The sequence below is a fragment of the Miniopterus schreibersii genome (assembly GCF_964146895.1).
Source record: "Miniopterus schreibersii genome assembly, chromosome: 2".
NCBI classification, from domain to species: Eukaryota; Metazoa; Chordata; class Mammalia; order Chiroptera; family Miniopteridae; genus Miniopterus; species Miniopterus schreibersii.
In genome coordinates this window covers 35,779,119-35,803,740 of record NC_138102.1, presented here as the reverse complement: position 1 = coordinate 35,803,740, position 24,622 = coordinate 35,779,119, and the positions used below count along the sequence as shown (strand labels likewise).

Below are 24,622 nucleotides of genomic sequence, written 5' to 3'. Positions count from 1 at the left end.
CTTACCCCATTACAGCCTGAATCCCTCTTAGGCCCTCTCTGGGCTCTCTGGGCCCTCTGAGAGCACAGACTGTGGCTTATTCACCATTGTATCAGCAGAAATCCAATGGATATTAGGTGTGACATAATAAAAAATATATATGTGGCTTCTGCTCTGGTTCCTTGCAGAGCTTCTAAAACTCTGGGAATTCCTTGAGTGACAGGGGTGAGAGGAGCATATTTTGTTACACATAATAAGCCCCTTTCAACCACATCTGAGTTTATGCTAATAAGGTGATTCAGGAAGGTAGATGGTTGCCACAGGAACAAACCCTGTGATTAGAGGGTTGTATCTTTCAGCTCTGCTCCCTGACCTCTGTGGAGGGGAGAGGGTCTAGAGATTGAGTTTAATAACCAATGGCCGATGAATTAATCAATCATGCCTACATAATGGAACCACCATAAAAAAAATTTAAATGGAGTCTGAGGAGCTTCCAGGTTGATGAACACAATGTGGTGGTGGGAGGGTGGCAAACCTAGATAAGCCAACACACCTGGAGAGGGCATGGAAGTGCTACACTCCTTCCCCATACCTTGCCCTGCACATCTCCTTTTGGCTGTTCCTGAGTTGTATCCTTTATAACAAACCAATAGTAAGCAAAGTGTTTTTCTGAATTCTTTGAACCATTGCAGCAAATCATTGAACCCAAAGAGAGGATCATAGGAACCCCCGATTTATAGCTCTAATCGGAGAGAAGCATGGGTGACTGATTGCATCTGAAGTGGGGGCAGTCTTGTGTAACTAAGCTCTTAACCCATAGGGTATGCACTAATCTGGGTAGTTAGCGTCAGAACTGTTTAATGTGAGGGAGAAAATCCACACATTTGGTGTCAGAAGTGTTGATTAGAGGAAACAGTTTTTTCTAGTAGAGGAAAAAACAAGGAAGAAGTTTCAGGGTTCTCTTCTGATTGTTCCTCACAATGAAGGAAGCATACAGAAGAGTAACTTGTAAGACTGATTCTTGGATGGTGCTGTCACCTACTTTATATGCCTAGAAAATATACAGGGAATAGCAAATGTGCAGAAGGGTAAAACTATTTAGCATACAGGGCTGCCACCAAACCCACGCCTCAGGAGTCTATAGGCAAACTCTCTCTCATCAGAGACTCTGTGAATGCAGGCCCTCCTCCAGAAGAGAAGAGAAAACCTATCAGTCGGCAACTAGCTCCATGTCCCTCTGCTTAGATTCACAAGTCACATCTAGTTCAGTTTTCTCAGTTATGGGTTCTTCCTTGGCAGGGAAACAAATGTTTATTGAAATGCATCCTAGAATAAAGCCCTGGACTATTCATTGATATGTGAAAAAAAGTAAACTACCCCTTATCCACTATTCCAGTACTGAGGTGACAACCAAAAATACACACACATACATAAATACACAGTCACACATGCATGCACACAGACATACACAGATCCAAAGCACACACACATAAACTGTGGGTAATGAAGGAAATAAATTATCTTTGAAATTCATAAAACATACAAAGGAAAACTAGAATTTATTCTCCGTCTATTAAGATACAGATGTGTTTCATACAGTCAGGAATACACTTGGTTTGAAGACTGTGGTAGTACTTCTGCTTATGTTTTGCTGGAACTCTTTTTGTCAGAAAAGACCGGATGTACAAAAAATGTAGATTCAAATCAAGGTTAATTGAGGATGCAGCTGCCACATTGGAATTTTTCTTTCATCAAAATGCACAAGAGAATCCTTATAAAGACAAGCTTAGTCTATTTTATGAACAGGCTATTTCACAAGGAAACAAATTTACAAGTATACTTAACTCTACACCAAAACCTTAGCTCCTGAATCTTTACCAATGTGCTTTTTAGACGACTTAATTCAGCGACTTATGCAGTATATAGCCTGTAGAATTTGTTTTTCTCTCCAACTTTCTTGTTTCCATTTTTACTAGTTGAACAGACAACTGGATGAGAACTTTGCTTCTATAATGGACATAGAGTAGTACCATAACAAATCCTATTATATAAAAGAAGATAAGGTATAATGAAGGAAGGATCACAAATCAATAAGTAAGGAATGGATTATTCAACAAAGAGGATAAGAAAAATGAGTGCTGGGCTATGGAGGAAATCAAGTCAGGGCCTGGACTAAACTGTATATCCAAAAAATTCTGGGTTGACTACAGCAGGGGTTGGCGAACTTTTTGTAAAGGGCTAGCTAATATATATTTTAAGCCAGCTAGTAAATATTATAGGTCTCTGTCATAACCATTCAATTCTGCCACAATGAAAACAGTCATAGACAACATGTAAACAAATAGGTGTGGCTATGTGCTAGTAAAACTTTTTTTTATAAAAACAGTCAGACAAGAGAGCCAAATAGTAAATAAACAAACAAACAAATAAATTCCAAAAGAAAGTACTGGTGAATATATGATCTGAGATAGGAAAGAATTTCTAAGCATAAAGGTAATGAAAAAAATCACAAAGGAAAAGACGATTATGTCTATCACCTACATTTAAACGTCTGTTAGTAAAATAAGTATTATAAAGAAAGCAAACAAAATTAGAGGCAAGTGACAAAATGGAGAAATATTTGAAATGAATATTACAGAGTATTTGGAGTTTGAAATTTATATCTTTTGCCTCTCAAATTGGCAAAAATGATGCTGGCAATCATCATTTATAAAATAAGATTAATATTAACTGGTACTGGGAATGTAAGCTGGGTCAATCATCAAGCAATTTAAACAATAGGCCTTAAAAGGCCTTTAAAAAATTCATCCCTGCCCTCGCTGGTGTAAGTCAGGGGTTAGAGCATTGGCCCATGCACCGAAGGGTCTCAAGTTCAATTCCTAGTCAAGGGCATGTACCTGGGTTGCTGGTTTGATCCCCAGCCCCAGTCAGAGTACATGGGGGAAGCAAGCAATCAATCTCTCTCTCTCTCCCTTCCTCTCCATTCTCTCTAAAAATCAATGGAAAAAAATATCCTCAGGTGAGGATTAACAAGAAAAATTCATCTCTACCTTACCAAGTTCATGTTTATGAAAACAATTATAGATCCACAGAAAGATTTTGGGGTAAAGATGTCTCTGTAATCTTAATTTATAATAACCTAAATGCCTAACAACAGAGAAACATTTAAACAAATTCTAGTACATATATTACAATGGAATATTATGCATATATTAAATCATGTTTTAGAAGAACATCATGAGTATAAAAAATGGTCATAAGAAAAAAGGCATCAGGAATTATTTATGAAATAGTATAGCATTTTAAAATATTTGCATAAGCAGGGGAAACTATTAGAAAATGTACCCCACATATTAAACAGTAATTATTTCTGGGCTGTGGTATTATAGCTGATTTTTGTTTTCCTCTTTATTCTTCTCTGTAGTCTCTAAACTTTCTGTAATAATTATGTGTTCTAAATATGAAAGATAATTGTTACTTTTAAAAAGTACAAGAAGTTGTTGCTTCTCACTAAATCTGTGGAAGAAACCATAAATCAACCACTTTGGATATCTAAAAAGTAAGACTTGAGCAAAGCAATAACAGCTTTACTCATCTGTTTCTACTCAGTATTTCTGGGGCTCTTTTCCACTTCAGTCTCTTTGAAAGAGCTATTCCAACTCAAAAAGGGTAGAGACCTCCCAGAACAAACACATTCCAGCCCCCACACTGGAACATTTCAGAATTCTCTTGGGATACTTAAGAATGCTAGTGATCGTGCTTCCAGAAGTTGAGGAAAAATTAGTGCTAATTTGAACCCCAGTATAACTAACTATGATACTTGCCTAAGTATACAGCATCTAAGTCAATGTTATTCTGTTGAGCAAATAATTCTGTCAATAGCTTAATAAAAACCAATAAGCAAGGCAAACTGCTTGAAGTTGCAAGGGGAGAAAACAAACATTTTTGTCTTTAATTATTAAAAATCTCAAAATAATCTTGCTGGAGGGCAATCTGGCTATATATACAATAATTCTTTAAAAAGTAAACATGATTTAACCTGTTACTCCAAGTCTAGAAATCTGTGCTAAGAAAACAATTTGACAAGCGTTTAAAGTACACATGCAAAGATGTTAATCATAACATTTACAACTGTAAAAAAAAAAAATGGAATGGTGTATATAGGTTAAATAAAATGTCACATCCTTCAATAGACTGAAAATCTATGTCCCCTCAAAATTGATATGTTGAAACCGAATGCAACAATGTGATGATATTAAAAGATGAGGCCTTTGGGAGGTGATTAGGTCATGAGGGTGGCTCCCTCATGAATGGGATTGGTGCTCTTATAAAAGAGACCCCACAGATCCCTCGCCCCCTCCACAACATGAGGTTACAGTGAGGAAACAGCCATCTATGAACCAAGAAGTGGGCCCTCAACATACACTGAAGCTGCAGATGCCTTGATCTTGGACTTAGCCTCCAGAACTGTGAGACATAAATCTGATGTTTATATGCCACCCAGTCTATGGTATTTTGTTATAATAGCTCAAAATAAACTAAGACACATCTATACAAAGAAATGATGTCATTAAGAATGAGACATAAATGTATACTTATTGACATGGAAAGATGTTTGTGATATATTATGGAGTCTCTTTAAAGCAAGTTACAAGACTATAAAACAAAATAACATACTTATTACATTTGTGTATTAGTCAGCTATGGCTGCCAAAACAAGTCAGCTAAGTCTACCATAGACTGGATGACTTAAACAACAGAAATTAATTTCTCACAGTTCTGAAAACTGGAAGTCCAAAGTTAGTGTGCCAGCATGGTCAGTTCCTGGTGAGGACTCTGGTCATGGCTCACAGACAGCTGCCTTCTTCAAGTGTCCTCAGGCAGAAAGAGAGAGAGAGAGAGGGCTCTTCCTCTTCTTATAAGACCACAGTCCTATCAGATTAGGGCTCCACCATTATGACCTCATTTAACTTTAATGACTTCCTAAAGACCCCATCTCCAGATACAGACACATTGGGGGTTAGGGCTTCAACATATGCATTTTGAGGGGGCACATAATTTAGTCCATAGCAACCTACTTTACATATATGTAATAAAGAGTGCTATACATGGATGAAATTCTGAAAGGTTTTGTTTCAAAATGTTTAAATCAGTGGTTACCTTTGTGTAGTGAACATAGTATACTTAGTTTCTACCATAATTGTTTATAATTTAATAAATATTAAAATAAATGAATCCCATGGACAAATAAAATGATAAATTTTAGTATAGCATTGGGGAAAGACGCAGTATGCTCTCGTGTTAGCTAGCTCACACTGGCTATACTCACAAAAAGCAGCATCAATCGAGCAGTACAACTCAGGAGACAGGAAATGGATCTAAGAATGAGAGCAGATTGTTCCTTAAAAACATCAGCCCAATTTATTGTTGTGATCAAAATAAAAAACAAAACCCTGGGCACCATTAAGAAGGATACTAGGATTAAAATGTAAAACACAGCCTACCTAAAGCCATCGTTCCGTGATCAGACCTGGAACTAAAGAAGTGTTCCAGAAGGCAGCTGAGCAGGTCCCTGCTTTCTTACTTTTTTCAAGGCAATTATAACAATGCAAGAAACAGTTATGAGAGAACATCTTAAAATAATCAAGATCTAGCCTTTACTTTCTCAGATGCCTTAATTTGACAGGTATTATACCATTTTTCACTTACCACTTGTCATTGATTATACCACCATCTCCCCCTCCCTGCTCCACTCCACCACCACCCCACCATCCCACACATCCCCACTTCCAGACACATATAGACACACACAAGCAGGACTGCAGGCTCTTATGAGCCAGAGATCACACTGCCTTCAACTCTTGTTCCCTTTGCACAGTGCACATATTCAATAAATGATTGTTAAATAAGTAGGTCATAAATCAAAGGATTTTCATAGCCAATAGGTTTTTTAAACTACAAATGACTGGCCTGGGGAGTCTAGGTGATCTGATAAAATTCTATACATACAGTAATAAAGGCTCAGGACACATTGAAGATATGCACTGAATCTTATAATAGAAGAAGCATGAAAAATTTTAAAGCTTTAAGGAGGTAAGGAAAAAATTAAATATTAATTTAAAATGGGTAAAATTATCTCTATACTATCCTAACATGTCACAAAAGAAATTGAAGACAAGAAAGTCTGTTTTCTCTCCTTGTGACTTCTGGCAGTTTGCCTTCATTGTTGCACTTTATGAAGATGCCAACAGGGTCCTAGCTGCTGTCAAGGTTATAACCAAGTGACTTCTTCCACTTCAGGTACAATCGGCAGAAAGCACGTGGTAAAGAATAATCCCACAGCTCCTCAATTCTTCCACAGACACAATAAGAGAGGGAACTATTATATGACTAGCTAGCAGTAAAACAGGTCAAGTCCTAGTCTGTAAGGCTAGGCCCATCGCATACCTTCACAGGCAAGGAAACATGGGATTTACAAGCATTTTGTCTCAGCTCAAGCTGCGCCTCCTCATGGAGAACTCCTGGGCTGGTGCTTCAGGCCCTGGACAGTGCCCTGGGGGACGTGTATGACAGCCTTCCCCGAGAGGGGACTCGGGCTTCCTCATCATTTCTGTACACCCAGCACACACAAAAAGCACTCAAGGTAGTTTCCTGAATGAAATAAACTAATACATTCAATTAATTAGAAAAGGGAGACTTCAAGAAAAATCTATACTCGGGAACATCTATCCCAACTCAGCCTTGCCCTTCCGTTGCAGGAGAATTACTAATCAAAATTTAAGTGTAATGCACTTGAAATTCGGGCAGTCCACAATTGCCAGATAAGCCCATTTCCCAGCGGACTACCCACCACGGGACTGATTCATGCCACTTAGATATAAAAGGAATCTTTCTGTATTAAACTGCACAGATGCAGCCTTACAAAGCTAAAGACAGCACTCAGCACATCTGATTTCAGAGCCAACCTTAATGATCGTAAAAAGGCTTTTTCTTCACTATATAGTTCTCTATTGGCCTATTAATTTATACTTTGCTTTAAATTCCAAAGGATTTAATGTGATTTACATAAATACATACAAAATAAGATTTAAAATACTTTAATAAGATGATAAGAAAAAGCAGATTGAGATAAAATAGTAATACTACAAAAAAATAAAAAGCAAAGTTGAAGGGGAATATAAAAAAATCATTTGAAAGAGCCTATGTACCTATTACAGTTGGGTCATATGTTTGGAACTAAGCTTTCTTTTACTAGTCAACTGAAGAGGTGGCTGAGGTCAGTTACATTAATTATAACATATATAAAATGAAAACAAAGTACTTCCTCAGGAAAAGCACAACCATTCAGAGTATGGAGAGAAATTTCTTCCATGGTTCCTCATAAAGAGAACACTGAAAAGTAGAAATAACAATTAGCACTAACTTATGTGCAAGACATTGTCCTAAGAACTTTAGACATGTTCACATATTTAATCACCATATGTGGTAAGTACTGTTACTGATTCACATATAGTGGACAAGGAAATTGAGGAAGAGAGCAGTTAAATAAACTGTCCGAAGTCACACAGCTAGCAGGTTGTGGATTTGGGGTCCAAACCTGGAAGGCTGGCTCTAGAATTGGACTCTTAACCACTATACTACAGTGCCTTCTCCCACTGTTCTGAAAGCAAACGAGTAATGTCCTCAGAAATACCCCCACAGTAGACATCTCTTACATGAGAATGTTTCTTATGATGCCCTTCAGTGTGGGCCAAGAGAAAACACAAAGTTTATTTAGCTCAGGAGCAGCAATTCCACTGGGGCCAAAGGAGGCAGTCCACACATGTGGGTTTCTGACTGATGGACAGATATTTGGGATATTTAGAGTCTCTAGAAAACTGGGTGGCCTCAAGCCCTTCCAGCTATTTCATGAATATTACTTTCCCTCCACAAGGTCTGGTACCCGTTGAATGGCTGGGGTGGGGATTATACTCTGAGGAGCAAGTGAAGAACAGCTGTAACCTGACAAGCTAAAGTAAAGTCACAGGCTGGAGTGGCGACCTAAGCTGAAGGAAGAACAGAAGCCCTCCCGACTAAGGCTAAGGAGAAGCCTGTCAAGGACTCACATCTGCCTGAAGAGAAGGTCAGCCTTCCTTTGTATGGAGGACACATGACCTAAGGGAGTGCCAATGGGCAGAGCTCCCCTAAGAAAGGTTTGGCTGCCTCAAACCAAAAAATGAAAAGGTCCCCAAATGCCAACACCATGGCTTAGGTCTCAATAGAGCTAGTTTGGATACAATCTAAAGATAGTATCATCAATTGTTACTCATGATCATATCAAACCCATGGGACATTCAACCTTAAACCACATAACTTCTTGGTGTAGCTCCAGGACAAAGCATTGGAAAGTATAATTCTAGGGAGCTGAAAGGTCTATAGGAGAGGAGAGATTATTAAAAATGAGCCAGTTATTGTTTAGGGGAAAATACATACACTTTTTTCAAGACTTTGGTTTCAGAATAAGTGATTATAACCTATCTTCTCAGCAGCTTCCCCAAGTTCAAATTCAGGATAATAAAACCATTTAATCAGAATTCATTCGTTAACTGCATACTTACTATAAATCAGGCATTGTTCTAGCTGTTGGAGCAGAGCAATAAATAAAACAGACAAAAATTCCTTCCATCATAAATGTTACCTTTTTACTTATTACTATAAGTAACACTTACTACTAATTACCATCACTATACTTATACTGGTAGTATTGAGTAATTATATGCCAAGTGGCAATAAATATCAAGCAACTAGGGCAGGGAATCAGAGAAGGGTGTGCTGGGGGTGTGGCAAGATGACACTGGTGGACAAAAAAGTCTCACTGGGAAAAGGAAATCTGAGCAAAGTCCTGAAGGAAGTCAAAGGTGAACCAGCACAGCAAACTTGAGAAAGAACAAATTTGAAGGAATCATGCTACCTGATATAAAACTAAACTACAAAGCCACAGTAATAAAAACGGCATGTTATTGGCATAAAAACAGATATATAGATCATTGGAACAGAACAGACAGCCCAGAAATAAAGCCACACCTTTATAGTCAAAGGAGACAGAAATATACAATGGGGTAAAGATAGTCTATTCAGTAAATGAGAAAATTGGACAGATACATGCAAAAAATTAAACCAGACCACCTTCTTACACCATACACAAGAATAAACTTAAAATGGATTCAATACTTAAATGTCAGTTGAGAAACTATAAAAATACTAGAAGAACACATAGGCAGTAAAATCTCAGACGTTGTTCATAGCAATATTTTTTCTAATATATCTCCTCAGGCAAGGGAAACAAAAGAAAAAATAAACAAATGGGACTATATCAAACTAAAAAGTTTTTGCACTGCAAAGGAAAACATCAACAAAATGAAAAGACAACCCACTGAATGGGAGAACATATTCACTGATACATCTGATAAGAGGTTAATATACAAAATTCATAAAGAACTTATACAACTCAATACCAAAACCCCCAAAAACAATCCAATTAAAATATGGGCAAAGGACCTGAATAGACACTTCTCCAAAGAGGACACACAGATGGCCAATAGATATATGAAGAGATGTTCAACATCACTAATCATCAGAAAATGCAAATTAAAACCACAATGAGATATAACCTCACACCTGTCAGAATACCTATCATCAATAAATCAACAAACAACAAGTACTGGTAAGAATGTGGAGAAAAGGTAACTCTTGTGCACTATTGGTGAGAATGCAGATTTGTGCAGCCACTGTGGAAAGCAGTATGGAGTTACCTCAAAAAATTAAAAATGGAACTGCCTCATGACCTACCAATTACACTTCTGGGAATATATCTGAAGAAACCTGAAACACTACTTGGAAAAATATATGTACCCCTATGCTGATTTCAGTGTTATTTACAATAGCCAAGATTTGGAAGCAGCCCAAGTGCCCATCAGTAGATGAATGGACAAAAAAGCTGTGGTACATTTACACAATGAAATACTACTTGGCCATTAAAAAGGAAGGAAATTTTACCTTTTGCAACAGCATGGATAGACCTGGAGAGCATTATGCTAAGTGAAATAAGCCAGTCAGAGAAAGACAAGGAGCATATGAATTCACTCACATGTGGATCCTAATGAACAAAATAAACTAACAAACAAATTAGAAACAGACTCACAGAGAACAGACTCACAGAGGGGAAGGGGAGTTTCCAGACTGGGTGAAAAAGTGAAGGAATTAAGAAAAAAACAAAACAAAAAACTCATAGACAGACAACAGTATGGTGACTACCAGAGGGAAAGGGTTGGGGAGGGAGGGAGGAGAGGGTTAAGGAGGGGTAAATGGTGATGGGAGGAGACTTGACTTGGGTTGGGAACACCCAACCCAATATACAGATGATGTGTTATAGAATCGTACACCAATGCCACCCCAATAAATTCAATTAAAAATTAAAATAAAAATTAAAAAAGAGTAAACCAGGTAAATGCCTGGGTAGAGGTATCCCAAGAAGAGAGAACAGCAAGGCACCCTCAGAGGCCGGAGCAAAGTGAGGGATGAAGAGAAACTGAGGAGTACATGAAGGTGGGAAGGAGGACACAGGGCATGCTGGGGACAGACCTGGAGGCCGCAGTAAGGACACCGGATCTGAAGTCTGCCTTTCCTTTTCAAAGGAAGGTCATTGTCTGCGACGTGGAGAAGAGGTCATACATAGGGTCAAGGACAGAGCAGAGAGACCAGTTCGGATGGCACATCTTTCCCCCTAAAGCAGCTCGGCCCCATGCGTGCATGGCCATAGCGGCTGTCACGGTGTGCTGGTGCAGGCAAGGGTGGTGGGCAGAGAGCTTCCGACCCAACACATAGGAGCAGTGTCACCTACAAAGCCCCTGGAAGGTTACTGTTCCCGCAGGCACTAAAACAAAACCAAAAGCAAGCAGTCTCTCAAGGTAGGTTCACCAAAGACAAGTCAGTGTGGCCGGAGGGAGCAGAGGCCACTGGCACGGCAGAGGCATGGGAGAGGCGCTGCCATCACTAGCCAAGCAGTCCCAGGGCTGTCAGGGTTATGGATCACACTGATGGGGCAGATGCCATAATGAGCTAGTCTTTCTAATCTGATCCCAGTTATTCTCAAAAGCCCATTCCAAAAATACATTAGGGCTTAAAATATTTAATAGTTAATACAGCACCACTTAAATTCCATACCCACCCATAACACTGCTTTCCAAAATGCATCTGATGCTCAAATGATGTTCTCCATTTCTTCCTCCCAAGTATTTAGACAGCTAATGTCACATAAGCCACTCCACAAAATGCACCCTCTCTTGGGGTCCTGCAAGGCTGGGGCAACCCAACTGATCCCGAGATTCATATGGCACACGGGCACTCCCTCTCAGTCTCACATGTCAGCCCACTAACCAGGGAAGGTTTCAGGGTTTCAGCACACCTCACCCTCACCATACAGAGTGGCTGCCAGCCAGACTCACACATAGGAACTCTTACATGTGCTATTCTCACTCATTTTGACAAAAACTGTGATAAGAACAGAAGGGAAAATGTCAGGGCCTCCTGAGGGAGGAGGGGAGCAACGTGCAGCTTCCTCACGAGCCTGGAAATTGTTGGAAGGCCGTGGAGAGGCACACCCATCTTCACCCTGACACCTCCTCGAGCACTATAAACGAGTAAAACATCACACCCACATACATTATATATAGTTGGATTTAAGATAATGAAGCTATATTTTTCTTATACCCATTACAGTTTCTTTCCTGCTCCCTTTCAGTTTCTCCCTCTGAATCAAAGGACTGACCACAAGCCATTAGTAAAAAAAAACCTAGCCAAGTAAAAGACTAAGATGTAAAAGGAATGAATAATTCTCTATCACTGGAAGAGGGTTCAATATCTAAATCCCTAAATACATACTTTACCAAGTATTATTTCTGGGACAATACCAAGACCAGGTAAGCTCATAACGCTAACTTAGAAAACTGTTCTGTAATCAAACATCTTACTCCAGCTTTTCTCTGTATGCATTTATCTTTGATTAATACACAGCATTCTCACACATACAAATGGGTACCTCATAATTTAAACTTAAGGCCACTAATTACCCATCTATACAACACAGACTATATATATACATATATATATATATGTATATATATATATATACACACACACACACACATATATGCACATATTGAAATAAATATATTTGCTTTACAAGTAAAGACAAGCTTATGTTAACACTACCAAACTACTTGTTAATTAAGCAAAACAGCATTTACCAGGCAGGAGGAGATCAATAGTTCTGAATCTTCTTTTGTCCAATTGTATGCTGTATATTCAAGGGCATTATTCTCTCCTTGCTGTTTGCACATATAAGCACAGTTTCTTTCAAAAACGGTGCGGATGCCTTTAAACAGAATCACACTAGTAGTGCAACCCATCCCCAAGGTGTGGACGTTCAGATTCCTAGCAGTCTACTCCATTTCCACATCACCTTCCCTGGCTCTTCCGAGCAGTCTCCCACTGTACCATCTTCATGACAGGCAGCTGCCGGCACCGGAACAGAAGGGCAGCTCCGAGCTGTCGCACTAGAATCCGCTCCTGCCTAACAGCCTGACAAAAAAAATCCAGCCTCCGAGTGTAAAACAGGAGGGGTGGTGCAAACACAAGATGACACACCTCGGATGCACCAAAATCTTTAAAGTATCATTTTCCCCCCAGTAGATTGCTTCACTGTTAATACCAAAGAACAAATAAGCAGAAGATTTGCATGTGGTTACTGGGAAACTGCCGGCTCCTGTGACTTGCTTGGGATTGTTCTGAATCTCAGAACCTGCCCAAAATGAAAAAGACGGTACCAGACAGCCACCCTGCTGCAGATACGGCTGGAAGGCACAAAGAATGTTCATCTGCTGCAAGAAATCACTCTCCCAGAATGCTTAGCCTAGCATCTATATTAGCAAACATCTCTTTCCTTGACCTAAATATGCTGTTTGTTTAATCCTGCATCAGCAAGGAACAGAGAAGCAAAAGAGAAAAAAAGTCCAAAAACGAGTGAAATCGCTAAGATGACTGCTGCTATGGAAACATGTGTAAGCCCACTTCAAACAACCATTTGCATGTGTGGGTAATAGCTTGCTGACAGCAAACCACAAGGGAACACAAAATTGCTGTGCTGATCTTGACTTCTGTCCACTTCTACTCTTTGCTAGAGAGAGGGCTAGCAAGTTGACACTGCTTATAAGGATTCTCCCATCTCTGGTACCCAAAATGCAAATGAGAACATGGTAAGGTGTTACCTGGTCCTTCTGAAGCAGCACCTCAGTGTGCAATGATAAATACACACTTAAGTCCCACAGCGAGCAAGGTTATAATTTTTCATGCATAAGTAATCCAGATCCTTCCATTGCAGAATGAATTCACTGACACTATACTACCTTATGTGTATCTTTGGGGATGGCGAATAGAGAAGCTTGTCATTAATATAATACTAAGTTGACTCTTGTCATTTTCCTTCTAAAAAATGAAAGGAGAATTATGCAGAAAGACACAGGCAAACCCCTTCCACCTATAACATGCATCTAGAAAGAAGTGACTGCTCTTTTAAGATCTGTTCTGATATTTTGCAAGGCAACAGAGGGTTTTCATTTTCTATCTATAGATTTCAAAGTTAGAGTGGATTAGAATGACTGAGTACATATGGTTAGTAACAGAAACCTGTGTAATGTAGTAAAAGCAGATCTTTGCAGAGCACCATGCAGTCACATACTCCCCAAATGTGTTTTCTATGGCTAATTTACCTATTAGGCCCCACAGATAAAATTCTAGGCTTTGTCTATCTCCTGCATTTTTATACAAAAATCTAATAGCCACAGGAGACCAAAGGAGTAAAAATAGTGGCCACATGCAAAAAACTGAGGAATTATATGTGGTCTAGGAAGTTCTGCTTCAGAGTGGTAATTTTGTTAAAACAGAGCTATAGTGTTCAAGATTACACCCAAGACCTGACATCAGAAGACCCAATCCTTCATGCGACATCACAATGCTGACATATAAATACATAGAAACACATCTACACAGAAACTGAATACTGGAGACTATAAAACACTAAACATGTAGGTTAAATTGTCTGTTTTAAGAATGCAGAAAAATCACCAATTAACTTAACTTCTATATTATGAGGGAAACAATTTAAAAAGTAATAGTTGATTGAATCCAAATAAAGATGGTATCTAGAAATTAAAATTTTAATGTATTATTATTATTATTACTTATTTTAGACATCCTTGGTGTAGAAGCCAGGGAACATTATTTGAGATGCAAAAGATTATGTTTGAACTTTACAAAGCAGTATAAATGATTACCAAGCAAATGTGAAGCTGCTGGTATATATCTGATTTACTTTTAAAATTCTAAGTTAATATTTAAAACAATGGGAGAGAACGAAATAATTTTCTAACAATCACTCAGAGGAAAAGGAAATGTTTCCTAGAGATACATTAATAAGCATTTCAGCAACTGTATCAATTTTAAATACTAATCATTTTCCAACCAACAAAATTTGTAGGCAAGAAGAACATCAGGAAACATTTAGAGCAAAGGATTCAACAAGACAAAAAATATGGGTTTCATGCTAACAGAAGCATGACAAAATGAATCATTCAAAATGTGTATTTGGTTTCACTGATCTCTCTGCATCAGAATGATCTTGAACTGATTGGTCTAAAATGATAATTAGCATGAATGCCATCAGAGGACAGGAACAGATGAATGGTATCTACTGGCAACCAGTTCAGCCACCTACAAAGTACATACTTCAATTTGGAGATCGCACGTACTCTCACATCTTTAAATGTCACCACTAATTTACACAACTCCCAAAACTGGATGTCTCCCTTGATTCCCTTTTGAGATCCAAGCCCATGTCTTCCTCTCCTGATGCTTCCATCACTGCCTCACCATCAGATGGTCCAAAGCAATTATCTTTTAATATGACAAACTAGGATAGTATATCCACACAATGAAATATTACCCAGCCATTAACAGAAATAAAGTACTGATACATGCTACAATACGGATGAGTCTTAAAAAGGTCATGCTTAGTGAAAGAAGTGGTCACAAACCATCTCATATTATATGGTTCTATTTCAATGAAATGTCCACAACAGGCAAATCCATAGAGATTACAAGTAAATTAGTGGTTATCAGGGGGTCGGGGAGGAGGAAATGGCATCGACTGCTAATGGGTATGGAATTTCTTTCAGGAGTAATAAAAATGTTCAGAAATTAGACAGTGTTTCTAACATCTACACTATTGATAGGCAATTTGTAATCTATGAATATTCTAAAAACCATGGGATTAAAAGCTTTAAAAAGGTGAATTTTATGCTATGTGAATGTAACAAAAAATCTGACTGCATTTTTTATGTTTTACTGCTAAAGCTTTTAAGTCTCACCCCTCTTTCTTCCCACTGTTCCATATCTAGGCAAGCTGAAAGGAAGTTCCAGGTCGTTCCCTCCTTCAGTGCCAGTGGGAAAGTCAAACCACTCACCTAGCCTCACCCCTCACCACCACAAAAAACCCAAGGCAGTTTCCTTCCCCTGCTCTTTTAAGCCATTTTAGGACCTGTGCAGGAACATCCCTGCTCTCCCTAGAGAGCTTCATTACATGAGTAATAAATTTTTTCACACTCTCTTGGGGGGGGGGGGGGTCTGTGTGCTGTAATCAGTCACAACATTCAAAGAAAATGTTGGGGATAGACGATCCAATTTCTGTGGAGTGGCCCCAGCAGTGAATAAAGCTGTTATTAAAAATGGGAAGGGGAAGGGAAACATCTACTCTGCCCACTCCGTAAGGTTGTCAAGTTCAAATAAGATAATAGGAAAGAATTCAACCAAGAAATTGCTATAAACACACACATAGCTATTGTTTTCTGCTTCTCAAAGGATTTACTGAGTAACTCAGAACAGCTTCCTTGCTTAATGAATTTAACAACCTCTGAATGTTGCTTTGGCCCCACATGTCAGGAATACACAAGTAATAAGAGAGGTACCTGAACTTAAGGGTGTGCATTTTAGACCAGGGAAAATGGCCCCACACTATACAAACCACCAGAAAGCCTGTACAAACAAGTTGAGGGTAAGATTTGCTGGCCCACTTGGTGGTCACAACAAACTTCAGCCATTCAGCCACAGACACCACAGCAAATAGGCCTGAAGCTTTGAGCCCCCACAAGGCATATCCACCTGGAGATGTTCCCATCTGCAGCTTTTCTTTGCCAATGTTTTAAATATATTCTAAGAGTCAGATTCTTTTGACTGGTAGATTTACTGAATACTCTCCCAGGACAATGTGAACAAAAAAGAATCTGATGTGACACCTAAAAATTTAGAACTACAAATTAAAAGTAATACTGTATCTCAGACAGACACATCTTCTACTTAGGTCAGACCTTGGGTACTACTTTAGGGAGCCAGGAAGGAAGTGAAATTCTGTCCATTCTGCAGTGGCTGAAATGAAGGCCTCACATTACAATAGTACATCACACATGATGTAGCCACTCTTTACAAAACCTAAATAAACGGAGTATGGGTAGCATTCAATCTAACATGTCCCTTATTCTATTGAAGTACATGATGATGGCCAGTCCATATGAAGAACTTATTCCCACCCCTGACAGTACGTATTCCATATATTAATGTAGTGAATTCTGCTGAACAAAGAAACCTGATACAACTTGGCCTGTCAACACCCTATCCATTTTATATTCAACCCGTATAAGCAAAGGTAAGTAGAGTGTCTAACATAGGCCTAGTATATACCACATATTCAACAAATGTTGGTCTTCCTTCCCCCTTTAACCCAAGTTAAATACTTTTCTTCCTTGATATTAAGAGTAAAGAGTGATGTAATTCAAGGATATGAGAATTTCAGATCTAATAAAGTCAAACTACGAAATACTTCTGTTGATAAAAATGGTTAAAACAGGAAAATGCAGGTGTTGGGGGAGTTAAGATGGCAAGGAAGTAGAGGTTTCAGCAATGATCATTAGAAAGTTTTTTTTAAATAAGGGAATTCAGCCTTGAAAACAAAGTGTTATTAAATAAGGACCTTTAAAAAATACGGAAAAGATGAGCTCTCCTACCATGGTGTGTTTTGAGAACTTAAACCTCAAATTTTGATGGGGGAATAGGGTCGATGGACTTACCCATATCTCAATTTATCCATCATTTATCATCCCCACTTCAAAACACTTTGAAATGCCATACCGGTTACCTCTAAGTGAGCAGAAACGACAGGTAGCCCTAGAGGACAATGGTACAGACAGGAGTTTTAGACCCCTGGGAGAGCTACAGTCTGTGCCCCTGTCTACATTGTAGTGAAACAATTTAAATTTGCTAAAAAGTGTATCTCTAAAGTCATGACCACATAAAATATTAGAGTTAGGTCTACTGCTAACACAGTGGTATTTAAACATTCTCGAAAGTAGAGAATGCAGTTACACAGGTGTCTCCATGTTGATGCTAGAATATTAGGGACAACCAGTCCCTGTGGGGAGAGCTCAACACCTGGCACGCCACTGGGTGACCACAGAACTGAGGGCAGTGGTCTTACGGAGGTGCTCAGTCTCTCAAAAGAAAGGAGAATCCTTCTTTTTTTTTTTGCGTGACAAAGTTAAAAAGCTTTTAAAATAAAACAGATCTACTAAGGGAAGAAAAGTTTGAGCTAAGAAAACCATCTTACATACTGGTAGGAATGCAAAATGGTGCAGCCCCTGTGAAGTGGAGGATGGTGATTCCTCGCAAATTAAACAGAGAATTACCTACCACATGATCCACCAAATCCACTTCTGGGTATGTACCCAAAAAATCGAAAGTGGAGTTTTGAAAAGATATCTCTACGCCCATGATCACTGCAGCATTATTCACAACAGCCAAAATGTGGAAGTAACCTAAGTGTCCATCAAAAGATGAATAGATAAATAGAATACGGAATCTACATACAATGGATATTATTCAGCCTTAAAAACAAAGGAAATTTTGACATATGCTACAACATGGATAAACTTTTCAGGACATTATGCTAAGTGCAATAAGCCAGTCACAAAAGAACATATACTACATGAGTCCATTTATATGTTACCTAGAATAGACAAATTCATAGAGAAAGAAAGTAGAATGGTGGTTACCAGGGCCTGGGGGTGGGAGGGAGAGATGAAAATAAGGAGTTGTTGTTTAATAGAGACAGAATTCATCTGAGGCAATGAAAAAGTTCTGGAGATAGATGGCTGCACACAATGTAAATTTACTTAATGCCACTGAACGATACAAATGGTAAAATTTATGTTGTAGAAATCTTACCACAATAAACACACACACAAAAACCAACTTACTTACTAGGCACAGTTTTCCTCTCACTTTCAGGAACAAGTGATGTAAAAACCAGCAGGGTAATTAGTCTTTTCTCCCTTCTTCTCCACGCACCGCCTCCCCCCATAAAGGGCAGACAAGCCTAAGGAATAGGCTTCATAATGTTTATTTTCCTCATAACTATTTCTAATAGTTTACATTAGATTAATTTATACACTATAGTTTACATAATTATAACTAATAAGTATTTCATCAAACTATGTATCATTGCAGAAAAAAAGACAACTGAGATTTAAATTCCTGATTCATAGGCAACTTCTACTTCTTCATTGCAGGCTACAAAATGCACAAACCAACAGCATTTATACGGGCTTTGGTTTATTCCTCAGCTCAGGAAGCTGCAGGGGATGTCAGAACATCAATTACTGTTATGAGAGGTCATGAAACAAAATCACGATTTCTGAGGGAGCTCAGTTCTTTGAAGAGAAACCAATAAATCCATAAATGCTGATCCTGTGTCAAATATGAGAAGTTGCCAAAAGAGCTCACCTATTTGCAAAGCTTTACATCCTGTACAAACATCTGTAGGGGAGGGGTAGGGTGCAGGAAGGCTGATGGCACAGTAGATCAAAATGAATACTGTAAGGGCCAATGTCCAACTGAAAATGAGACACTAAGTGAAAACGCAGGGAAGCTGAGCAAACTTACAATAGCATAATGAAATCAGAGCTCGCAGTGACCTCTTCTTGGCCTCTGCCAGACTGTTCAAGGAAATTCTATTTTAGGCAGACACATCTGAAAAGATCACTTAGCAGCAAGGTATACTGACTAAACAGCAGAAGAAGCACACAGCATAATTCATGTGCAAATGCACCCATGAAACGGGTTCTGTGCTGAAAATATGGAGTTAAGGCTGCCGGGAAGATGTTCTTTCACGTGAAGAGAGGTTGAAATTCAGATTCTATGCATCTCAAGAACTTATATATTACCTTTTAGCATTTTAAATATTTTACTGTCATTGTTCAGTAGAGAAATATTGTCTACACGTGAAGAAGGAAATAAATAAAAAGGAAAGCATAAACATGAAATTATAGTTTGCCATTTTAAAAACTATTGCAATATAGTTGGAATTTCAATTAGATTAATCAAAAGGCAGTAAGAGGGCCTGGCCTCCATGGCTCAGCGGTTGAACATTGACCTGGGATCCAGGAGATCACAGTTCGATTCCCAGTCAGGGCACATGCCTGGGTTGAGGGCTCGATCCCTAGGAGGGGGCATGCAGGAGGCAGCCGATCAATGACTCTCATTGATGTTTCTATCTCTCTCCCTCTCCCTTCCTCTCTCTGAAATCGATAAAGATATAATAAAAAAAACCACACACAAAAAAAACATAGTAAGACATAAAGATGCTATAGTGGTTACCTCTCCAAAATAAAGGAGGGAAAATGCAATTTTTAAAATACTCCTATGGTTTTAAAAAAGCATAGTGAAAGAACACAAAATAAAATATGTACTTCTTTGTCCAGGCTTCCAATCAGGTCAGAAGGAACTAGATACACACGTCCCCACTTATAAAAGCTCACAAAACTCCCTTCTCTACCTGACTCCTTACAAAGTTTTCATTTCTTTTTACAAAGACACAAATTCAGAACATTCAAGAGATTATTTTTTATACACAGCCTATGGTTGAGTTATGACTTAACTATAACTGTGGTTTTTGTTTTTTTTTAATTTTTAAATTTTATTTTTGTTTAAAATATTACAGATGTCCCTTTTTCTCCCCAGTGACCCGTTCCACCCCATCCTATCCCCCTCCCCAGTCCCTCTCCCCACCATTGTCCAGGTCCTTGGGTTGTGTATATATGCATATAAATTCTTTGGTTACTCTCTCCCCCTCCACCCACTCACCCTCCTCCATCCCTCTGACGTTCGTTAGTCTCATCTATGTTTCCATGTCATTGAATCTATTCTGTTCATCAGTTTATTAAGTTCTTTAGATTCCACGTATAAGCGAGATCATGTGATGTTTGTCTTTCTCTGCCTGGCTTATTTCACTTAGCATAATTTTCTCCAGGCCTCGAATGTAACTTCAACCAAACATTGCCTGATGCGTAAGTAAATTTCACCAGGCCAGAGAAATGGGAAACATTTTGGGGAAACCACTCTTCACATTGGAATTAGACAGATTACAGATACTGAGATCCTTCCATGCCAACTAAAAACAGATAGGACCCAAAGAAGATATACAAATGGCCAACAAGTAAATGAAAAGTCACTGGAGAAATATAAATCAAAACCATGAGATAGCCCTTCATACCTAATAGGATGGCTAAGGTAAAAAAGACAGACAGTAAGTGTTGGTGCAGATGTGAAGAAACAGGATTGCTCATACACTCTTCGGTGGGGGTGTAAAATAGGGCAGCTGCTTTGAAAAACAGTCTTACTGGTATTCCTCAGACAGTTAAACATATAGAGTTACCATATGATCCAGCAATTCTACTCCTAGCTATATACCTAACAGAGTTGAAATTTTGTCCACACAAAAATTTGTACATGAATGTTCCTAAAAGTATTATTCATAATGGCCAAAAAGTAGAAACAACTCAAATATCCATTAACTGATGAGTAAATAAACAAAAGTGGTATATCCATACAACAGGATATTATTCAGCAATAAAATAAAAGGAAGTACTGATACATGCTACAATATGGATAAACCTTGAAAATATGTTAAATGAAAGAAGCCAGTCACAAATGACCACATATTGTATGATTCTGTTGGTATAAAATGTCCAGAATAAGCAAATCTACAGAGACAGAAAATAGATTACTAGTTGCCTATGGTTGGGGGGCTAAGTAGAGTGGAATTGGGCAGTGACAGCTAAGGGGTACAGGGTTCTTTGGGGGGGGTAATAAAAATGTTCTAAAATTGATTATAGTGATGAATGCACAACTGTGAAATACTGAAACCACTGGATTGCACACTTTAGATAGGTAAATTGTATAATATGTGAATCATATCTTCATAAAGCTGTTTTTAAAAGATAGGCCATATCAAGGGCACACCTATAAAAAGGTGAATTTCTCCTGAAGGCGCTCTATCCTCAATACAATGATCTCTCCACAGCATATCAACCTCCAAAACAGCAAATTTCCAAAAGTATTCCCAGCGCTGTAGATGCGAAGAGAGTACAGAAGAGAATGTAAGATGATTTCTTCAACAAGGGCCAGTTATTCTGCTTTAAATTTATAGAGCACTTAAGGGAAACCTTTTGTCTGGTCAATAACTTTGGCTCATTCATTTTTTTAAGGCAAGATCTGGGACCTAGAGTCAACTCATCTATCCTAATTCATTCTAAGAAATTCATTTTGCAGATCTTTTCCCACAAAATTTCCATCTCTGCTTTAACCACAAAAAGAAAAAAAAAACATTTGGCAAAAAAGTCAGAGGAGGGGTGGAAAGAGATTATTAACAGGGGATCTGCAATTTTATTCAAATCACAGAATTTGCTCTATTTAGGACATTCCAGGGAGATTTACATTTTAAATGTAAATTTTATTATAAAATTTAAGAAAAGAATTATTTAAATAGTGCTGGGCACATCTTCAATAGAATGTGTTACATGGACCTAATTCCTCCTACATGCCAGACACTGAACAAAGAATTCAGCCACATGATCTCATTTAACCTTCTAAACAAGTCTAAAAGTTAAGTTTTATAGGTGATCTCACTCATGTTTGCTGTTCTTTGACCTTGTTTCAAGTATACAAGATTTCCACAGGAGCCCATCCTTGTGTGTGGGCCCACAGAAAGACTGAAACCCACACTAACATCAGAGGAGTGGGACTGATAAACCATGGGGGTTGGAGATAGTAACCCACAAGTTCAAATACCTCCCTGGACCAGTAGCTTTCAAAGTACTGTCACCACGAATTATATGAAGAAATTCATTTTAATCACGATATGGTAAATCTGTCAAAGAATATTTCCCCCAAAATATGTACCCTTACAACAAGTTATATTATTTTATTTTATTTTCCAGCCTCTTCTGTCTACTCTAGTTCACTGAAAGGAAGCAAAGAAGGAAGGGGGGAAGAGAACTGGTCATAGCCCACTGCACTGTTTTCAGGACCACTATGGTTCATGGCCTACAGTTTGAAAAACAACACATGTACCACCAGTTACTAAGCAGTGTGTGTCAACACTTGAAATTCACCAGTCCTACCACATGTCTCACTACCTACAAGCAGCTGACCCCGTAGAAGAATGGAATGGCCTACTAAAGACAACAGTTATAAGACAACATTCTGAAAGGATGGAGTTCTATCTCATACAGTATAGTATATGCTTTGAATCAGCTGTCTCTCCCAAAATCAGAAGACACTGACTTGGAATTAAGGGACAGAAGAGGAGTGGCTCCTCTTACTACTACCCTAATAACACATTCAAAGAACTTTTGCTTCTGGTCCTTGCTGATATGGAGGCCCTGGTTTTAAAGACCAGAATGCTCCCATTAGAGAGAGAAAACAATTATACAGTGAAACTGAAGGTGAGACTGTAACCAGGCCATTCTCAGTTCCTCAAACCACTGAACCATGAGGCAAATGAGGAAGATACTCTACCAGGTAGAGAAAGAGGAAATTGGGTTGCTGCTTCCAAAAGGGTCAGGAAGGACTACGGCTATAACCCAAGGTAGATTCTTCAGGGCATCAATTAGTGCTTCTATCTCAAACAGTAAACATTCCTGGGTTAAAACCACAGCAATCCAAAGAAAGGCAGGACCACTGAAAATTCAGACCTTCAAGTGAAAAACTCTAATCAGTTGAGGTTCTGCCTGGGGGTAAAGGAAATACGCTATGAGTAATAGGAGAATAGATGATATGAGTAATCAGAGAATAAAGATAGAAAATAAACATCAACTACTGCCAAGTGGCCAGTTAGAGAAATGAGCACTGCAGCAGCTATGCATATTTCCTGCTTGAGTGGGTGGGGTGTGTGTGTGTATGTGTGTGTGCGTGTGTGTGTGTGTGTGTACACACCAATTTCTTCTTTCCTCCTTCCTCTTGTATCACTTTATACAAACTTAAAGTGAAACTTTAAGTTGAAACTTAACTCTAGCCCGGCCGGGCGTGGCTCAGCGGTTGAGCATTGACCTAGGATCCAGGCAATCGGGGTTTGATTCCAGGTCAGGGCACATGCCCGGGTTGTGGGCTAGGGAGCCAATCAATGACTCTGTCATCATTGATGTTTCTATCTCTCTCTCTCCCCCTCCTTTCATCTCTCTGAAATCAATAAAGATATGTTAAAAAAAAAAAAAAGAAAGAAACTTAACTCTACGATTTAGACTTTGGGTAGCACATATCCATGCACAACTGCAACTGAATTTAAGGCTTAATTAACAAAGCCCAAAGATGAATAATGTGTGTCTCTTTCAAGATGGAGACTGACTCCTTGTTTGGGGGAGCCAGTGAGAACATCTTCATTTGCATGAAGAGTATCTGTCTTCTGTTAGGCTGAAAAATAGTCATTTTTGTTGCACAGAAGTTCAAATATGTGTCGAAGGGTGGGTCTGCGTGCTGAGCAGTCAAAGGGGAGGGCCGTGCCAGTTATTAAGTTATTGTCTCCCCGCTCCAACCCCACCCTTTACACACTCAGCTCTGTGATGCTAGTTAGGTCTGGCACTCTGAAAACCACATTGTGTTACCAGTTGGCTCCCTATTAGGCTCGCCACCAAAGGCACAAAAGGGAGACTGCAAAGCTGGGGCAGGAGAAGGAGCTTGCTCTTTGGTGTCTGCTTCCCTCTGGCTTTGGTTCCTCATTTCACCCAGCAACACTTCTTTGCCCTGGCAGTAGCAGGTCCTTCCTCTGCAGCAGCTGAATCAGGTTTGCAATTTTTCCAGCACTTACAGAACCATCTTCACTGCACCCCTCAGAAACACCATTACCAGCCACCCAGCATCCACTCCTGAGAGGTCTGGGTTTCAGCTCGGTGGGGCCCCTCCTCTAAGCTTCTAAGATTTAATAACACAATCTCATCCCTCAGTTCCTGCAGCTCCAGGGGTGATGGCTGTTTCCTGCAGCCACTACTTCTATAACATGTTAAAGTTCTCTTTTTACCTTTCCAGCTTCCTATTTAATTTCATACCTAATAACGATTCTTTATATTTAATTCTCTCTGTTAAAATAACTGGTGTGATTTCTGTTTCCTGGCTGGACCCTAACTGCTATACTATACTAGGTTCTAAACAATTTTAAAAGATTAGGATC

General features: G+C 38.9%; 1 protein-coding gene across 9 annotated transcripts in view; it reads right to left on the bottom strand.

Moving 5' to 3' along the window:
• Positions 1-24,622, bottom strand: part of DOCK9 (dedicator of cytokinesis 9) — a 255,310-nt gene that overhangs the window by 177,294 nt on the left and 53,394 nt on the right. For 6 of the 9 annotated variants that reach the window (XM_081127271.1, XM_081127280.1, XM_081127278.1 and 3 more), the window contains exon 1: positions 12,264-12,591. The exons of the other annotated variants lie outside the window; for them this stretch is intronic. In XM_081127271.1, the coding sequence (XP_080983397.1) occupies positions 12,264-12,425 (162 nt within the window). In that variant the 5' untranslated portion in view covers positions 12,426-12,591. Of the gene's footprint in view, positions 1-12,263; positions 12,592-24,622 lie in introns of those variants that run through there. 9 annotated transcript variants of the gene reach the window in all.